This window comes from Trichomycterus rosablanca, chromosome 8 (assembly GCF_030014385.1).
Source record: "Trichomycterus rosablanca isolate fTriRos1 chromosome 8, fTriRos1.hap1, whole genome shotgun sequence".
Taxonomy (NCBI): domain Eukaryota; kingdom Metazoa; phylum Chordata; class Actinopteri; order Siluriformes; family Trichomycteridae; genus Trichomycterus; species Trichomycterus rosablanca.
In genome coordinates, this window is record NC_085995.1 from 22,160,250 (window position 1) to 22,176,724 (window position 16,475).

At 39.4% G+C, this 16,475-nt stretch overlaps 1 protein-coding gene across 1 annotated transcript; it reads left to right on the plus strand.

The window, feature by feature from the left end:
• Positions 1 to 1,081: 1,081 nt before the first annotated feature.
• hnrnph1 (heterogeneous nuclear ribonucleoprotein H1) lies at positions 1,082 to 15,571 on the plus strand. Its single transcript, XM_063000567.1, has 11 exons — positions 1,082 to 1,144; positions 2,311 to 2,402; positions 2,719 to 2,874; positions 2,956 to 3,099; positions 8,756 to 8,894; positions 10,201 to 10,376; positions 13,221 to 13,324; positions 13,741 to 13,876; positions 14,000 to 14,062; positions 14,162 to 14,260; positions 14,992 to 15,571. Exons 2-11 carry the CDS (start codon positions 2,312 to 2,314, stop codon positions 15,093 to 15,095), a joined length of 1,212 nt encoding a protein of 403 aa, XP_062856637.1. The 5' UTR covers positions 1,082 to 1,144; position 2,311; the 3' UTR covers positions 15,096 to 15,571.
• The last annotated feature ends 904 nt before the right edge of the window (positions 15,572 to 16,475 follow it).

Sequence of the window (16,475 nt, forward strand, 5' to 3'; positions counted from 1 at the left end):
TCGCGGAAGAATGCTTTTTGTAAGTGTTTTTGTAAATAAAAACATTTATAAATTGAACATTGTTGTATTTTATTATATTTTATGTTGACCGTCGTTTTATAAAAGCAATAAGCCACTCGAGACCGTGCGTTACTGCTATGATTTTATCACGGGGAAAGACGTTTAAACAACCTTCCCCATGATAAAATCGCAGTAACGCACGGTCCCTCGTGGCTTATTGCTTTAACAGACATCAGTATATTGGTAGGCATTGGAAGATTGTAAGTTTTTGAATACTTTGCAGATACAGAAATAGGGTCAATACAATGGAAATAATAGTGTAAACTAAAGTATGTAAAGTACGGACGCACCTTACGCACCCTACGCAATTGAATCTGCGCATGCGTAGTGAGGCTCTTATTCCATGTGTTTCTGTTTTGGTGAATGAGAGCTCTTTTCTTTTGACTTTGTGTTTATAAATGTAAACAGAATAGCATCTATTTTTATTTTAAATGAACAAGGACACGTATATTCGGTCACTATTAAAAATGTACGGATTTATTCACCCAGCAAACACAACTGTGGTATGAGTTAGCCGCTTTGTGGTGATACGCCATGATGGTAATGTTGTGAGAAAGTAAAGCACCAGAAACAAGAAATTGGACCACTTTAAACATCATTGTAGAATTTATCTACAACCCTACTAAGAGCAGCTACTTACAAAAATGTATGTATTACAATAATACAATTAAAGGTAATGAAAAATCATTCAGAATTAGCAATTTGATGATGCAGCTACCTTAATTATTAAAAAGTATCGGTATTGGTATCGGTATCTGTGATACTGGCCCTGTATTTACTTAGTATCGGATCGATACCAAATTTTGCAGTATCGCACACCACTACCAACCGGATAAAAAGCCAAGAGGATATTAATCAGGGAAGCCACCCAGAGGCCAGTGGCAACATTGAGGAACAAGAGACTGGTTGTATTCGGTTACAGCTTAACCGCTAATGCTAACGAACATAGCATAGTGCTGCTAAAGATTGTTTTACTGCGCATGTGTATTTGAGTTCCTCACCATTTTCTCACAGACCCGGCATCAGAGCGAGCGGCTAGTAAAAACGCTAGCCACATTTTCAACCATTTACTGTCTTTCTAAAGGTAATTATTATATCGTTATTTGAAACTAAAAAGTACATTTGTGTGCTTCAAGCTATAATTCACTTCATATGCTTTGTACACTAATGTATTTGTCATAGTAATTTTCCTGACGTATTTAGCGAAAACCATCGAATGAGAAATAGGCCAGTAGTTTGAATGGTTCCTCTCCGAGACACTTTGGATAGAAACGCAACTTAGTAAAATGATTTACATATATTATACAGTAAACAAAGTATTTCTTTATTAATGCTTGTCCCTTGCAGTTCGTGTATGCATGCGTGCAAACAAAAATAACGCACACACCCTCATCAGCCAAAACATTAGGGCTCTCCCAAAATGTGCATGACAATGCCTAATTAATAACAATTGTGCATGTCATGGACAGGGATTTAGTAATGGTAGTACACATGTTTATATGATCAGGCTTAAAGAGCTGGGTGATTTCAATAAGGGTCAAATCATTATGGCCAGAAAAAACACTAAACACTTTGTTGGGTGGCTAAGACTCAATCATCCCAAAGGACAAAAAGATAGGGAATTTGGTTTGGACCAAAGATAAGCAACTGTGGCTTGAACTGCATATACTATTAATTACACTGTATATTATTTTAATACTGGTGTTAGTGTTTCGAACAGTCCTATGTATGGGGTTGCAGACCTGTCAACTTCTGTCCTTCTGACCACCTACAGTCATATTTATTGAACATCCAAGAAATGGAAGAAGGTTGGCAACATGGTTTGGTTCCACTTGTCGCCTTTTTTTCACTCATGATGGGAGTGGTCACTGTATAAGTATGAACATTTTTGACTTGTTTGCCAACAAATTCCATCCCAGTTCTACATCTATGGAGGTTGGATAAATGCTGACCTGCCACTACCATCACAAGAGAAGAGTTTGATCTCTACAGTATAGTTCCAGAATCTTGTACAATCTATTCCAAGTCACCAAAAGCTGTTCTGATGGCTTGTGGTGGCCTAGTATCTTACTAAGGAACTGTTTTGGTTATTTCTTCATCACCCGTGCATTAAGAGTCTTTACTGAATAAACCATACAGCACCAAAATAAAATGCCATGTTGCCACCATCATAACATGGTATTAGCCATACTTCAATTGCTGTAGCAGCAGGGCTTAACCTTTGCATCTGGTTCTTTTTTTTTTTTTTAGCATGAGCATGGCAGATGGAGAGGGTTTCGTGGTGCGAGTAAGAGGTTTGCCCTGGTCCTGCTCTACTGATGAAGTTCAGAGATTCTTTTCAGGTAAAATTATTAATCAGTAACTTACCTTCTGAAAGGACTTTCCTTCTGAAAGGCTCTCCTCAGTCAGGATGGGGCTCTGCAGAGGCGGAGGAAGTTACAATTTAAGAAATGGACACGACAATATTGGGATGAAAAGGAGAAAATGCAAAAATAGAACAAATAAGAAAAAAATGCATAGTGTGAATGCCTTTAGATTTAGACAAATGGTATAAATAATCAAATTTGGAAAAATGCTTATTTGTTAATTTCTCAGTCTAAGCAAACAAGTTTATTTTTGTTTAATGGTAATGAAAGGTATGTGATTTTTGTTTTCCAGATTGTAAGATTGCAAACAATGCCTCAAGCATACACTTTACTTACACAAAAGAGGGAAGACCAAGTGGGGAGGCATTTGTTGAATTTGAAAGTGAAGAAGATATGAAGATTGCATTAAAGAAAGATCGAGAAACAATGGGACATCGTTATGTCGAAGGTAAGTGCTGGACGAAGAACTACAAAAGCACCAAGACGTGCTGTGACCACAGAGTGACTTAATATGCTTATTTGGTTTTAGTGTTCAAATCCAACAATGTGGAGATGGACTGGGTACTAAAGCACACTGGCCCTAACTGCCCAGACTCAGCAGGGGACGGCCTAATTAGACTTCGTGGTCTCCCGTTTGGCTGCAGCAAAGAGGAGATTGTTCAGTTTTTCTCAGGTATGTAATGGTATGGAAAGTTTAAATGTCACTTTTTGTGTAGCTAAAGGCTAGGTTTTGTTTAATTCTGACCCTCTTTAGACTTGGTCTTTTCATGTCTAAAGGTCTTACATCATGATTTAATACATATGTACATCTCTGGAAATTAAGAGACCAAAATTATTAGTTTCTCTGGTTTGAGTTTAATTAACATTTTGTTTTATGCTGTTAACTTCCAACAGCATTTCGCCCAAATTCCAAATGAATAATATTTTAAGTAGAGAATTTGTTTGCAGAAATTGACAACTAGTGTGAATAATAACAATGTGTATTCAGAACAATGGCATTGGATAAGAGTTCAGAAATCAACATTGGTGTGAAAACCCAGATTTTCAATCTCAGCTTTTATGCATTTTTGCATGCTTTCCACCAGTGTTTCACATTGCTTGGTTGACTTCATGCCAAGCAGCTCGGCTTTGTTTAATGGCTTGTGACCATTTATCTTCCTCGTGATCCCATTTCAGGGGTTATCAATGGGGTTCAGATCTAGAAATTAAATTGATCGCGACAGGTGGTCCTCCATCCACACTGATTGACCTAGCTGTGTGGCATTGACCATTGTCCTGCTGGAAAAATCAATCCTCAAAAATGGGGAATGTTGACTAATCAGAGATAGGCAAGTTGTCTTTCAGGATAACCTCGTGTATGTTGCTTGATTTATGCGTCCTTCCCAAAGACAAATCTTGTGTGCTTCAGCAAGTCTGAAGTGGAGCAGATCACCTATATTTTCGTCCTTGTCGTACATACTAGTTGCCAATTTTTATGTTGGTCGCTTGATGTCATCCTATGATTGATTGAGTGGAATTTGAATCAATTGGTGGTCATCTTCCGCCTTATGCCAGTCTGTACTTTGTTGTTCTCATTTTAAGAATGGAAGCAACTTGACCCTCAATGTATCCCTCTTCCAGTGCAACCAGATTAAACCTTTCTTTTCATTTTTAAAAAGCTTTTAGAGAAAGCTGCTGTGGTTTTTATAGTTTACCTCATCACATTAGATGTAGTTCATGTGATCATTTAACCAGCACCTCATTAAGTAGAATGAGGCGTGTCTGTGTTAAAATTAAACACTGTAATACAGGGTGGGCCATTTATATGGATAACCTAAATAAAATGGGAATGGTTGGTGATATTAACTTCCTGTTTGTGGCACATTAGTATATGGGAGGGGGGAAACTTTTCAAGATGGGTGGTGACCATGGTGGCCATTTTGAAGTCGGCCATTTTGGATCCAACTTTAGTTTTTTCAATGGGAAGAGGGTCATGTGACACATCAAACTTATTGAGAATTTCACAAGAAAAACAATGGTGTGCTTGGTTTTAACGTAACTTTATTCTTTCATGAGTTATTTACAAGTTTCTGACCACTTATAAAATGTGTTCAAAGTGCTGCCCATTGTGTTGGATTGTCAATGCAACCCTCTTCTCCCACTCTTCACACACTGATAGCAACACCGCAGAAGAAATGCTAGCACAGGCTTCCAGTATCCGTAGTTTCAGGTGCTGCACATCTCGTATCTTCACAGCATAGACAATTGCCTTCAGATGACCCCAAAGATAAAAGTCTAAGGGGGTCAGATCGGGAGACCTTGGGGGCCATTCAACTGGCCCACGACGACCAATCCACTTTCCAGGAAACTGTTCATCTAGGAATGCTCGGACCTGACACCCATAATGTGGTGGTGCACCATCTTGCTGGAAAAACTCAGGGAACGTGCCAGCTTCAGTGCATAAAGAGGGAAACACATCATCATGTAGCAATTTCAAATATCCAGTGGCCTTGAGGTTTCCATTGATGAAGAATGGCCCCACTATCTTTGTACCCCATATACCACACCATACCATCAATTTTTGTGTTCCAACAGTCTTGGAGGGATCTATCCAATGTGGGTTAGTGTCAGACCAATAGCGGTGGTTTTGTTTGTTAACTTCACCATTCACATAAAAGTTTGCCTCATCACTGAACAAAATGTTCTGTGTAAACTGAGGGTCCTGTTCCAATTTTTGTTTTGCCCATTCTGCAAATTCAGTGCGCCGATCTGGGTCATCCTCGTTGAGATGCTGCAGCAGCTGGAGTTTGTAAGGGTGCCATTTGTGAGTAGCTAATATCCGCCGAAGGGATGTTCGATTGATGCCACTCTCCAGTGACATGCGGCGAGTGCTACGCTGTGGGCTCTTGCTGAATGAAGCTAGGACAGCCACTGATGTTTCTTCATTAGTGACAGTTTTCATGCGTCCACATTTTGGCAAATCCAACACTGAACCAGTTTCACGAAACTTGGCAAGCAGTTTGCTAACTGTAGCATGGGAGATGGGTGGTCTCGTAGGGTGTCTTGCATTGAAATCTGCTGCAATGACCCGGGTACTGCGTTCACCAGACATCAACACAATTTCTATCCGCTCCTCACGTGTTAACCTCTGCGATATGTCAATGGCTGTAAACAAAGAGAAGCTTGTAAATAACTCATAAAAGAATAAAGTTACGTTAAAACCAAGCACACCATTGTTTTTCTTGTGAAATTCTCAATAAGTTTGATGTGTCACATTGAAAAATGTGAAAAAACTAAAGTTGGATCCAAAATGGCCGACTTCAAAATGGCCGCCATGGTCACCACCCATCTTGAAAAGTTTCCCCCCTCCCATATACTAATGTGCCACAAACAGGAAGTTAATATCACCAACCACTCCCATTTTATTTAGGTGTATCCATATAAATGGCCCACCCTGTAGAATGGCTGCCATACATATACAGGTCCTTCTCAAAAAATTAGCATATTGTGATAAAGTTCATTATTTTCCATAATGTAATGATAAAAATTAAACTTTCATATATTTTAGATTCATTGCACACCAACTGAAATATTTCAGGTCTTTTATTGTTTTAATACTGATGATTTTGGCATACAGCTCATGAAAACCCAAAATTCCTATCTCAAAAAATTAGCATATTTCATCCGACCAATAAAAGAAAAGTGTCTTTAATACAAAAAAAGTCAACCTTCAAATAATTATGTTCAGTTATGCACTCAATACTTGGTCGGGAATCCTTTTGCAGAAATGACTGCTTCAATGCGGCGTGGCATGGAGGCAATCAGCCTGTGGCACTGCTGAGGTGTTATGGAGGCCCAGGATGCTTCGATAGCGGCCTTAAGCTCATCCAGAGTGTTGGGTCTTGTGTCTCTCAACTTTCTCTTCACAATATCCCACAGATTCTCTATGGGGTTCAGGTCAGGAGAGTTGGCAGGCCAATTGAGCACAGTAATACCATGGTCAGTAAACCATTCACCAGTGGTTTTGGCACTGTGAGCAGGTGCCAGGTCGTGCTGAAAAATGAAATCTTCATCTCCATAAAGCTTTTCAGCAGATGGAAGCATGAAGTGCTCCAAAATCTCCTGATAGCTAGATGCATTGACCCTGCCCTTGATAAAACACAGTGGACCAACACCAGCAGCTGACATGGCACCCCAGACCATCACTGACTGTGGGTACTTGACACTGGACTTCAGGCATTTTGGCATTTCCTTCTCCCCAGTCTTCCTCCAGATTCTGGCACCTTGATTTCCGAAAACAGTACTTTGGACCACTGAGCAACAGTCCAGTGCTGCTTCTCTGTAGCCCAGGTCAGGCGCTTCTGCCGCTGTTTCTGGTTCAAAAGTGGCTTGACCTGGGGAATGCGGCACCTGTAGCCCATTTCCTGCACACGCCTGTGCACGGTGGCTCTGGATGTTTCTACTCCAGACTCAGTCCACTGCTTCCGCAGGTCCCCCAAGGTCTGGAATCGGCCCTTCTCCACAATCTTCCTCAGGGTCCGGTCACCTCTTCTCGTTGTGCAGCGTTTTCTGCCACACTTTTTCCTTCCCACAGACTTCCCACTGAGGTGCCTTGATACAGCACTCTGGGAACAGCCTATTCGTTCAGAAATTTCTTTCTGTGTCTTACCCTCTTGCTTGAGGGTGTCAATGATGGCCTTCTGGACAGCAGTCAGGTCGGCAGTCTTACCCATGATTGCAGTTTTGAGTAATGAACCAGGCTGGGAGTTTTTAAAAGCCTCAGGAATCTTTTGCAGGTGTTTAGAGTTAATTCGTTGATTCAGATGATTAGGTTAATAGCTCGTTTAGAGAACCTTTTCATGATATGCTAATTTTTTGAGATAGGAATTTTGGGTTTTCATGAGCTGTATGCCAAAATCATCAGTATTAAAACAATAAAAGACCTGAAATATTTCAGTTGGTGTGCAATGAATCTAAAATATATGAAAGTTTAATTTTTATCATTACATTATGGAAAATAATGAACTTTATCCCAATATGCTAATTTTTTGAGAAGGACCTGTAGAGATGCTGATTTAAGAAAAAAAAATTGGAGTGGTCTCTTAATTTTTTTTTATTAGAGTTGTACATACACGTTTCCAATTATTAAGCTAGAGCACAGCAGTAAAATCATCATGGGTGGGTAAAACAATAAAACACTTCAAATGCAAGAACCATGAAACAACCAGGTGTAAATTGGGTCATTAGTTCAAAGATAGATAAACATCTAAACTAAAATGGGTCACTTTTGTTTTTTTGGAACATTTATTAACTTTAAGCTACAGGTGCACTGATCACGAATTTCTTTGGCCAATTTCAGAAACTATACAACCAGATTGACCTTTGATGTATTTACTAAGTCCATTTTTCTTAGCCATTTGAAGAGTATGAAGCGTAGCCAAGCTTGACTCTCTGTACACAATATGGCTTTGTGTGAGAACCCAACACTGGGAACTAATAAGAAGTGGCCGCAGTGTCAGAGGGGTCATGAGGTGATCTGGCTGTCCTTGATCAGATCGGGGGTTGTGCAAGCAGCAGCAAATTTACAATTGAGAATTTGAAATGACTAGGTTGGGGGAAGGGGGGTGGCGCTCAGGTGGCACAGCGGTAAAACACGCTAGCACACTAGAGCTGACATCTCAAACTCGAGAATTCGAATCTCAGCTCAGCTACCGACGCGAACAATGATTGGCTTGTTCGCAGGAGAGGGCTGGAGAGGATTCCTCATAACTGATGCAATTACAACCTCTGCTGGCTAATTAATGGCATCTGCACAGAGACGGGGGATAGTGGGATCAGTGTGTGACTCTCTGTGCACAAAGCTGATCCACATATGAACTCGCCTTGTACAGGTGAAAAGATGCAGTCAGGAGTGGAGGTCAACATCAGTAGAGGGGAAGCGTAATGCAGTCGGGTAATTGGATACGACTAGATTGGGGAAAATCCAGCGAAAAAAGTGTAATTGTGCAAGTTGCCAATTGCATCGCAAAGCAAAAATCTTTTAATAATGATCCCGGCCAATTGTGATTGTGCACCCTACTTAAAACTTTTTTCTAAACTGATTGGCTGCCTGTATGGCATACATCATAAACATTCTGTAAGTATATGACTGTTTTCCATTTTCAGTGACCCTTTTTTGATTTTCTTACAAAAAAAAAAAAATCATTACACATAGTCCATTGCACCCTATCTAGTGATTACATGTAACCTCATTTCTCATGTGCAAAATCCCTTAGCTAAATATAAATTCTTGTCAATGGGTTTGTGATTTAATATGTCCCCCACTGGGGTTATCTGTCCTTGGGTTGAAGGGTTGGAAATCGTGCCAAATGGGATAACATTGCCGGTGGACTTCCAGGGGAGGAGTACGGGGGAGGCCTTCGTGCAGTTTGCTTCACAGGATATAGCTGAAAAGGCTCTAAAGAAACACAAGGAAAGAATAGGGCACAGGTGGGGATGGTTGGTTGGTTGACTGGCTAAGTTGCTTTTCTTATGGTGTAAATCTTTTACATATATGCACTGCAGAAATGGCAAGACATTCTCTAACTCTTAGCAGTAACAACCATACACAGCACTCACTTCTCATAATGCCACTCTCGTCTTATATGCCATAGTGAGCCATGTATTGGCATTTAATTAATATGGATTAATATATAATGCCAAATGCTCTGCAATACAATTGTGCTTTATAATGAAATTGTAACATGAATTTCTGTGAAATGGCTCATGTTTAGGGTTGTGTAATGTCTGTTGTACATGAGTCAACAATGGCAATTGGCTGTCTGTTATGAAGTTGTCATACACACACACACACACACACACAAAAGAATTAATATAAATTAAATTACTCCTAATTTAGTAAATAGGGCTTTGGAATGGAAACATTTCCCATGATTAGAAAGCTGATCCAGACTCAAACTTTAGAGACTTTTAGAATTTCAGTCATGGGAGAATTAGGTCATTATTATCTAGTATCTTTCAGCAAATGCATCCAAAATCTGTACATTACCAATCCAGCCAGTTGCAATACAACAGTGAGTGATTTTCATAAATCTGATTGAAATACATTTTAGGTAAAATTTGGTAATAGTGTTTGTTCTTGCACAGGATTTGTGAGTTTTTTCCCCGGTATACCTTTAGCTAAATTATCATAAAATGCAATTTCCTAAAGTTACAATTTGTAAAACATTTTTAGGGATTTGTTTATTTTTATTTTTTAAATAGATGATCTGCAAATTACCCACCCTGCCTTATTGTTTATATTTATTTAGTTCAAACTACAGATCTTACAGAATCTGCTCGTCACCCCTTTCCTTTATTAGGTAGATAATAGTAGATTCAGTTGAGACAAGATCTGAACGGCTAAAATGCAGAGCATCAGGATGAGTAATAGCAATTTTCTAGACATGCTTTTTACCAAATAAACTTGAGGACCCTCTTCAAAGGCAATAATCAAGCAGTCATTTTTACAGTCTAACTCTAAGCCCTTAGATAGCGTAGATATACCAAGTATCAATAATACTAGTATAAAGTATCAGTAATTAATGAGTGGCCATGAGAAAAGCAGAATGCGGGTTTTGATTAAGATAAGTTTCTATTTTTCATATTTATTAAAGTGTCACTAAACTGTCATTGCCAGTTAAACAGTGCTGCAGATGTTAGGGTGTATTATTGCTTTTTTTCTATGCAAACTGCATTTTTTTGTTGCCTTGCGTTCCTAGACTGCAGTTACATCTGTCTTCTTTGGGTTTTGTAGGTATATAGAAATTTTCAAGAGTAGCCGTGCAGAGGTGCGCACACACTACGAGCCTCAGCGGAAAATGATGGGCATGCAAAGGCCGGGGCCCTACGACCGTCCAGTAGGGCGAGGCTACAACAGCATGAACCGTGGGGTCCAGTTTGAGCGTGTCCGCCGTGGCGGATATGGAGGAGGTTTGTATGCCTTTTTTGGTTTGGACTCTTTTGCATAACATTTTTGCATGCTAGTAAAAACAACTATGTTATTTTTATACTGTGATAGACTGTCCAAAATAACTAAATCACTGTTTAACTTGCTAATCAAGTAAAGTTGACAATGTGTCCCACATTTCAAGGATGCTCTGTCGGATTCAGATCGGGGGACTACAGAGGCCATAAAAGTATCAATTCTGTTCCCAACATCTGCATGTTGCAATCTATGTATATAGAAACCCATCTAATATCAGTGCAGAAATCTTTTCAGAAATACAAACCCCATTTCCAGAAAAGTTGGGACATTATGTAAAATGCTACTTTTCTCACTTAAACCTCACTTTCTCACTCATGTTTTCATGGACCAACCTATTTGTATTTTGTGAATATAAACAAATTTAGCATTTGATGCATGCAGCACACAAGAAAGTTGAGACAACACCACTGTTATCACTTTTTTTTTTTATTATTAATTACACCTTTTAATGTTTTGCAAACGGAGTATACTAAATGTTGCAATTTTGTAACTAGAATCTTTGCCGATTCATTGATACGAGACTTTAGCTGCTTAACAGTCCATAATTGTCTTATTCTCATCTTTATGATGGGTTATTACATTTTCAAATAGAGACAGATCTGGACTGCAGGCAGCCCTGTTAAACATACCTGTTAAGAGGCCTTGCATTGTCTGGCATTGTCCTAAGACCGTCTCCTTGATGGTGACATTTGTCTCTAAAATCCAATAATAGAGTGATTTTGTAATTTGAAAAAAAATGCCGGGTGATCTATAAAAAATTAAACAAAATAAATCATTTAGGATTTATTTCCTTCTTTAATGTGAATTGATGGAAAGGCAAGAAAGAAAAAACTGGTCCAGAAGGCTGCCAAGGCGCCTACAGCAATGTTACAGTATGCCTGCCTCAACTTTGTGTTAAAGGCATCAGCTTGACATTTTAGTTATTTAATAATTAAAACATTGATACTTGATCATTTATTTGTACTTTTGTCTGGTATTTTATTTTACAAAATGTTTGTAAATGATTGCTTAATGTTATGACTAGGGCTGAAACGATTCCTCGAGTAACTCGAGTAAATCGATTACTAAAAATCATCGATTCAAATTTTTTGCATCGAGGAATCGTTTAATCCGCACAACCATATACAGCTCACGGTGTTTTACACGGACGACTTTCACTTTTGCGCAGCGTGTTTAACGCTGTGTGCAGGTGACGTGAAGAATCTGAGGGCTGCGTCCCAAATATCTTAAACATAAACAGAACTTAACAGGACTTAATCCGGGTTCTTTTTGCGGACAGTTTAATGAACACTACGTATTTGGACACGTTCGCCGCTCCTGCGAACTGAACGTATCAGTTTAGGACGCAGCCGAGATTTGATAGCGCGGACTGCAAAATGTAGAGAGAAAATAGCGAACAGGAGGAGACTGGACAGAGAAAACCACAGAAAGTTTGAGATCATTTTAAGCTGATAAAACTAAAACTCAGTATAACATCCACACCATCAGAGCGTCGTGTTTACTTTACTCATGTTTACTGACTTTACTTCGTTTCAACCACCACAGGCTTTTATGAAGATTTAGGCAAACACACACACACACACACACACACACACACACACACACACACACACACACCAGATCTACCTCATCTAGAGACACAATCCTGACAGATTTTTATCCCCCTACAAACACCACAAAACCTCCCAACAAAATATTAAAGTTCTGTGTGAGCTGTAGCTGAAACTTTGAGTTGTTTTTTATTTTTTATTTATTTATTTTTATTTTTTTATTTTTTTTTATTTTTTAGCGCATCCAATTGTTCAATTAGCATCGTGCTTCCTCTCTGTCTATGCCGAACCCTGCCCTGACGGAGGTGATTGAAGCTAACCCGTATCCCCTCCGAAACACGAGCAGCAGCCAGATGCATCTTTGCCACCCACACATTGACGAGTTTGGCGCCACCTAGCGTTGCATGCGGAGAGACACACCCTAAGGGCACCCTCTCCCATCTCTGTGTAAGCGCCTCCGATCAGCCGGCAGAGAACGCAATCGCATTCTGACAGAGAGAGACCCACATCCGGTTCTTTGTCCCACCCCCCCATATGAGCAACCGGCCAATCGTTGCTCATATAGCCACTCAGCTTCGAACCGGTAAAGCAAGGCTGGATTCGATACCACGTTCTCAGAATCCAGCCCTGGTTGCAGCGCGTTTCTTTTTACCGCTGCGCCACCTGAGCGGCGAAACTTTGAGTTTTGAAAGTTGCACAAATTACAGGCTTATGTTCATGTATTTTTGTTTATTATTATTTATGACTTGATGACCTGATGTTTCAGGTTGCCTGTTTACATTTTAAAAGTAAATTGATTTATTTTTGATTGATTTATTTTTGCATTTAAAAAATGTTAAACTGTCCTGTATGCAAGGAATACAAATGTACAGTTTGGTTTAAGAAACATGCCTTATTTAATCTAATATGTATTTGTTTTTGCTCTTTGTTAAAGCAAAAGTATTTCTTATCCGATTACTCGATTAATCGCTGGAATAATCGATAGAATACTCGATTACAAAAATAATCGATAGTTGCAGCCCTAGTTATGACATTGACAGACTTAATTCAGTAAGAAAAATTTTATGACAGTTTCATTATTCATTATTTTCATTACGTTTCATTATTCTCAATACAAGAATTTCCTTGTCCTGCATTGTTCTGAAAAGAAACAATGAAAACAGACACAGTGTAAAACAAGGCTATTAAGCAATCTCTCTTTCACTTATGTTTACTGTGTTTATACTCTTCTCGTTTCAGATAGTCGTTATGGGGATGGAGGTTCCTCTTTTCAGAGCACAACAGGCCACTGTGTGCATATGAGAGGTCTTCCCTACAGAGCCACAGAGACAGACATTTACAATGTGAGTCCTTATATTAACTACCAGGCATTAATTAGTGACAAATTATCTTGAATTTCCCCCATGGGGATCAATAAAGGAATCTTATCTTATTGGCACCCTTGGTAAAGATAACCTAATGTTAAATAAAACACATTAAAGGTATGAAGAAAATACAAAATTTAAGTAAATTTATTAAAGTAAGAAATGAAGAATACAGAGAAAGAAATCTAAAAGCTTTTCCCACAGCCTTTTAAAGGACTGACAAGTCCATATCAAAGTCTTAATTCTGTGCAAACATCTTAGTGGATTTGGATGTTTTAGACAGTCCAGTCAGCATTATTATTATCTCCTGCTGCTTGGTAGTTTCAGTGAAACAGTTTCATACAGTTATACTGTTTAGTCCTTCTAACTGAGCAAGTGATTCATCCAACTTGCAGTTCTTCTCTCCACTGAATCCTGTACGTGTGCACGTGGAGATCGGCCCTGACGGCAGAGTCACTGGTGAAGCAGATGTAGAGTTCGCTACACATGAAGATGCTGTTGCTGCCATGTCGAAGGACAAAGCCAACATGCGTAAGTACACAGTCGTACCGCCACTTGAGATAAAGCTACATGGATAATGCTAAACCTATTAAAGAATCAGACGAGAACTAAACTTTGAAAGATATTTTAAGTGTTTTGTGTTTTGTCTTGCAGAGCATCGTTATGTTGAGCTGTTCTTAAATTCCACAGCAGGGGGTGGAAGTGGTGGGTATGGAGGTAAGTGTGCTGTTGGTTAAGTCTTATCTGTCAGTTTGACTTATTTACTAAGCTGTTGACTCGGATGATCTGATCTGTCTTTGTGTTTCTTGATTTCAGGGGGCCAGTCTTCTTATGGGCACGGCGGTCAGGCAATGAGCTCCGGCTATGGTGGTGGCTACGGCAACCAGGGTGGCATGGGAGGATACAATGATTACAGTGAGTGTCAGGTCCACTTCTCACAAACATGGCATGTCAGATATGTTTTCATAGTTTTAGTTAAATCCTATACAATATTATTAGTAGTCTAATTAGTGGTTATTATTATTATTATTTATAGTGAAGTTTAGGGTCTCTCTTTTAGTAGGAATTTGTTTAAATCAGTTAGATGGACGGCACCGTGGCTCAGTGGGTAGCACTGTCGTTTCACAGCAAGAAGATCCTGGGTTCGATTCCCAGGTGGAGTGCTCTGGGTTCTTTCTGTGTGGAGTTTGCATGTTCTGGGTGTGGGTTTCCTCTGGGTGCTCTGGTTTCCTCCCACAGTCCAAAGACATGCAAGTAAGGTAAATTGGAGATACAAAATTGTCCATGACTGTGTTTGACATTAAAGACTTGAACAAGTGAATCTTATAACCAGTAACTACCTGTACTGTCATGAATGTAACCAAAGTGTGTAAAACATGATGTTAAAATCCTAATAAATAAATACATCAGTGGAATAGTTGTTTGTAAACACATGCTTGTGCAAGTGTTTGTTGTCAGTCAACATCAGACACATAGACAAACAATATTCCACGTTTTTGGTCAAAATGCATGGCTCATCCTCTCCAGCGTTTTAAGCTAGTGTGATCGAGACATCCCTAGTTTGCCACTTAAAGTCCCATTCATGTGTTCGTAGTGTGATTTATGAACTCATTGGTCCTAAAATGGTAATTTGTCTTTCCTGTCAGGTAATCAGAGCGGAATGGGAAGCAGTTACTATGGCGGGGGGAGCCGCGGATCAATGGGCGTGAATGGTCTAAACAGCAGCATGGGTGGAGGCTGGGGAATGTAGCTTCAACATCACTGATCGTTATGAACTCCTGTTCTTGTTTTGGTTACATCCTTTACTTTAGAACTGTACGAGACGTTCTTCTTTTTATTATTTTATATTTTCATCAGACTTGTATTATTGTTACATTTTATGTGTTGTTTTGTAATATAAGTGAAGAAAATCTCTAGACATGTAACTACAGCAGTGGATTTCTTTCTATACACAGAGGTGACAGTTTTCATCTTCCCAGTTAGGGGAGGAGGGTTCTATTTCCAATGTAAATCTGCAAATGTGTCCTGCTGTGAAGCATGTAAGCAGGAGTACAGAGAGAGTATAGCTGTACCTGTAGCTGCATGTAGTTATTGTGTTTAATATAACTTACTTTTCCTCTTCTGTATTTACTTTGTGTTTCTTTAAGTGGTGTAGGACATGGATTCCTGTCTGAAGTTACGCTTGTGCACAGAATGGCAGTGTTTAATAAAATCTCTGTAACTCTTTAGAGTGATTCCAACTTGTGATTTAACAATGTGAATGTGTGGCATCAAGTATCCCTGCATTATAAAGTCTGCTGTTGAAAAGGTTTTATATAGGAAGTTGAAAGTTGAATTAAAGGTTGGAAACAATCATATCCACCAAAACCATGCATCATAGAAAATAAGAGCATTTTATGATGTCACAATTTGCCTGCCTTTAAAAATGGATGTAAAAACAGCTCATCCTCTTTTTACACCTGTGTAGCCCTTTATTGGTCTGCTCAACCATTTGGTTGATCTTACTTTGAGTCTAAATACTTGGGTAAAAAAAGGGGTGTATCTACTCTTTGGTCGACATGTTAAACTCTTAAATATTGGTAGATGGTTTTTAGAATACAGCTTTTCTAACCTATATGTCAACTTAAAGCTGGCAGCTGAAATCCTCCATGAAAGTTGCATCATTCTTGTGATCATCTCAACTGTTTGGAAGAGGCTCATTAAAAAAGTACTGTGTGCACTAGTAAATAAATATTGTTTGTTGGTGGTGTAGTTTCAGGAAACTCTCACTCACCGTCTTAACCGCTTATCCAATTAGGGTCATGGGTTGCTGGAGCCTATCCCAGCTTTTCAATGGGCGCAAGGCACACTAACACCCTGGAGGGGCGCCAGTCCATCGCAGAGCAGACACATACACACACCCATTCACCTATAGGGCAATTCAGTGTCTCCAATTAAATTGACTGCATGTTTTTGGACTGTGGGAGGAAACCGGAGCTCCCGGAGGAAACCCACGCAGACACGGGGAGAACATGCAAACTTCGCACAGAAAGGACCCGGACCGCCCTGCCTGGGGATCGAACCCAGGACCTTCTTGCTGTTACCCACTGAGCCACCATGCCCAAGAAACTAATAAATAAATAGTTTTTAA

Excerpts from the sequence above, each read along its gene's own strand:
- hnrnph1 (XM_063000567.1), top strand. The coding sequence starts at position 2,312 with ATGAGCATGGCAGATGGAGAGGGTTTCGTGGTGCGAGTAAGAGGTTTG. Across the intron at positions 3,100-8,755 it reads GATTGTTCAGTTTTTCTCAG|GGTTGGAAATCGTGCCAAAT; the intron begins GTATGTAATGGT and ends CTTGGGTTGAAG. Across the intron at positions 10,377-13,220 it reads CCGTGGCGGATATGGAGGAG|ATAGTCGTTATGGGGATGGA; the intron begins GTTTGTATGCCT and ends TTCTCGTTTCAG.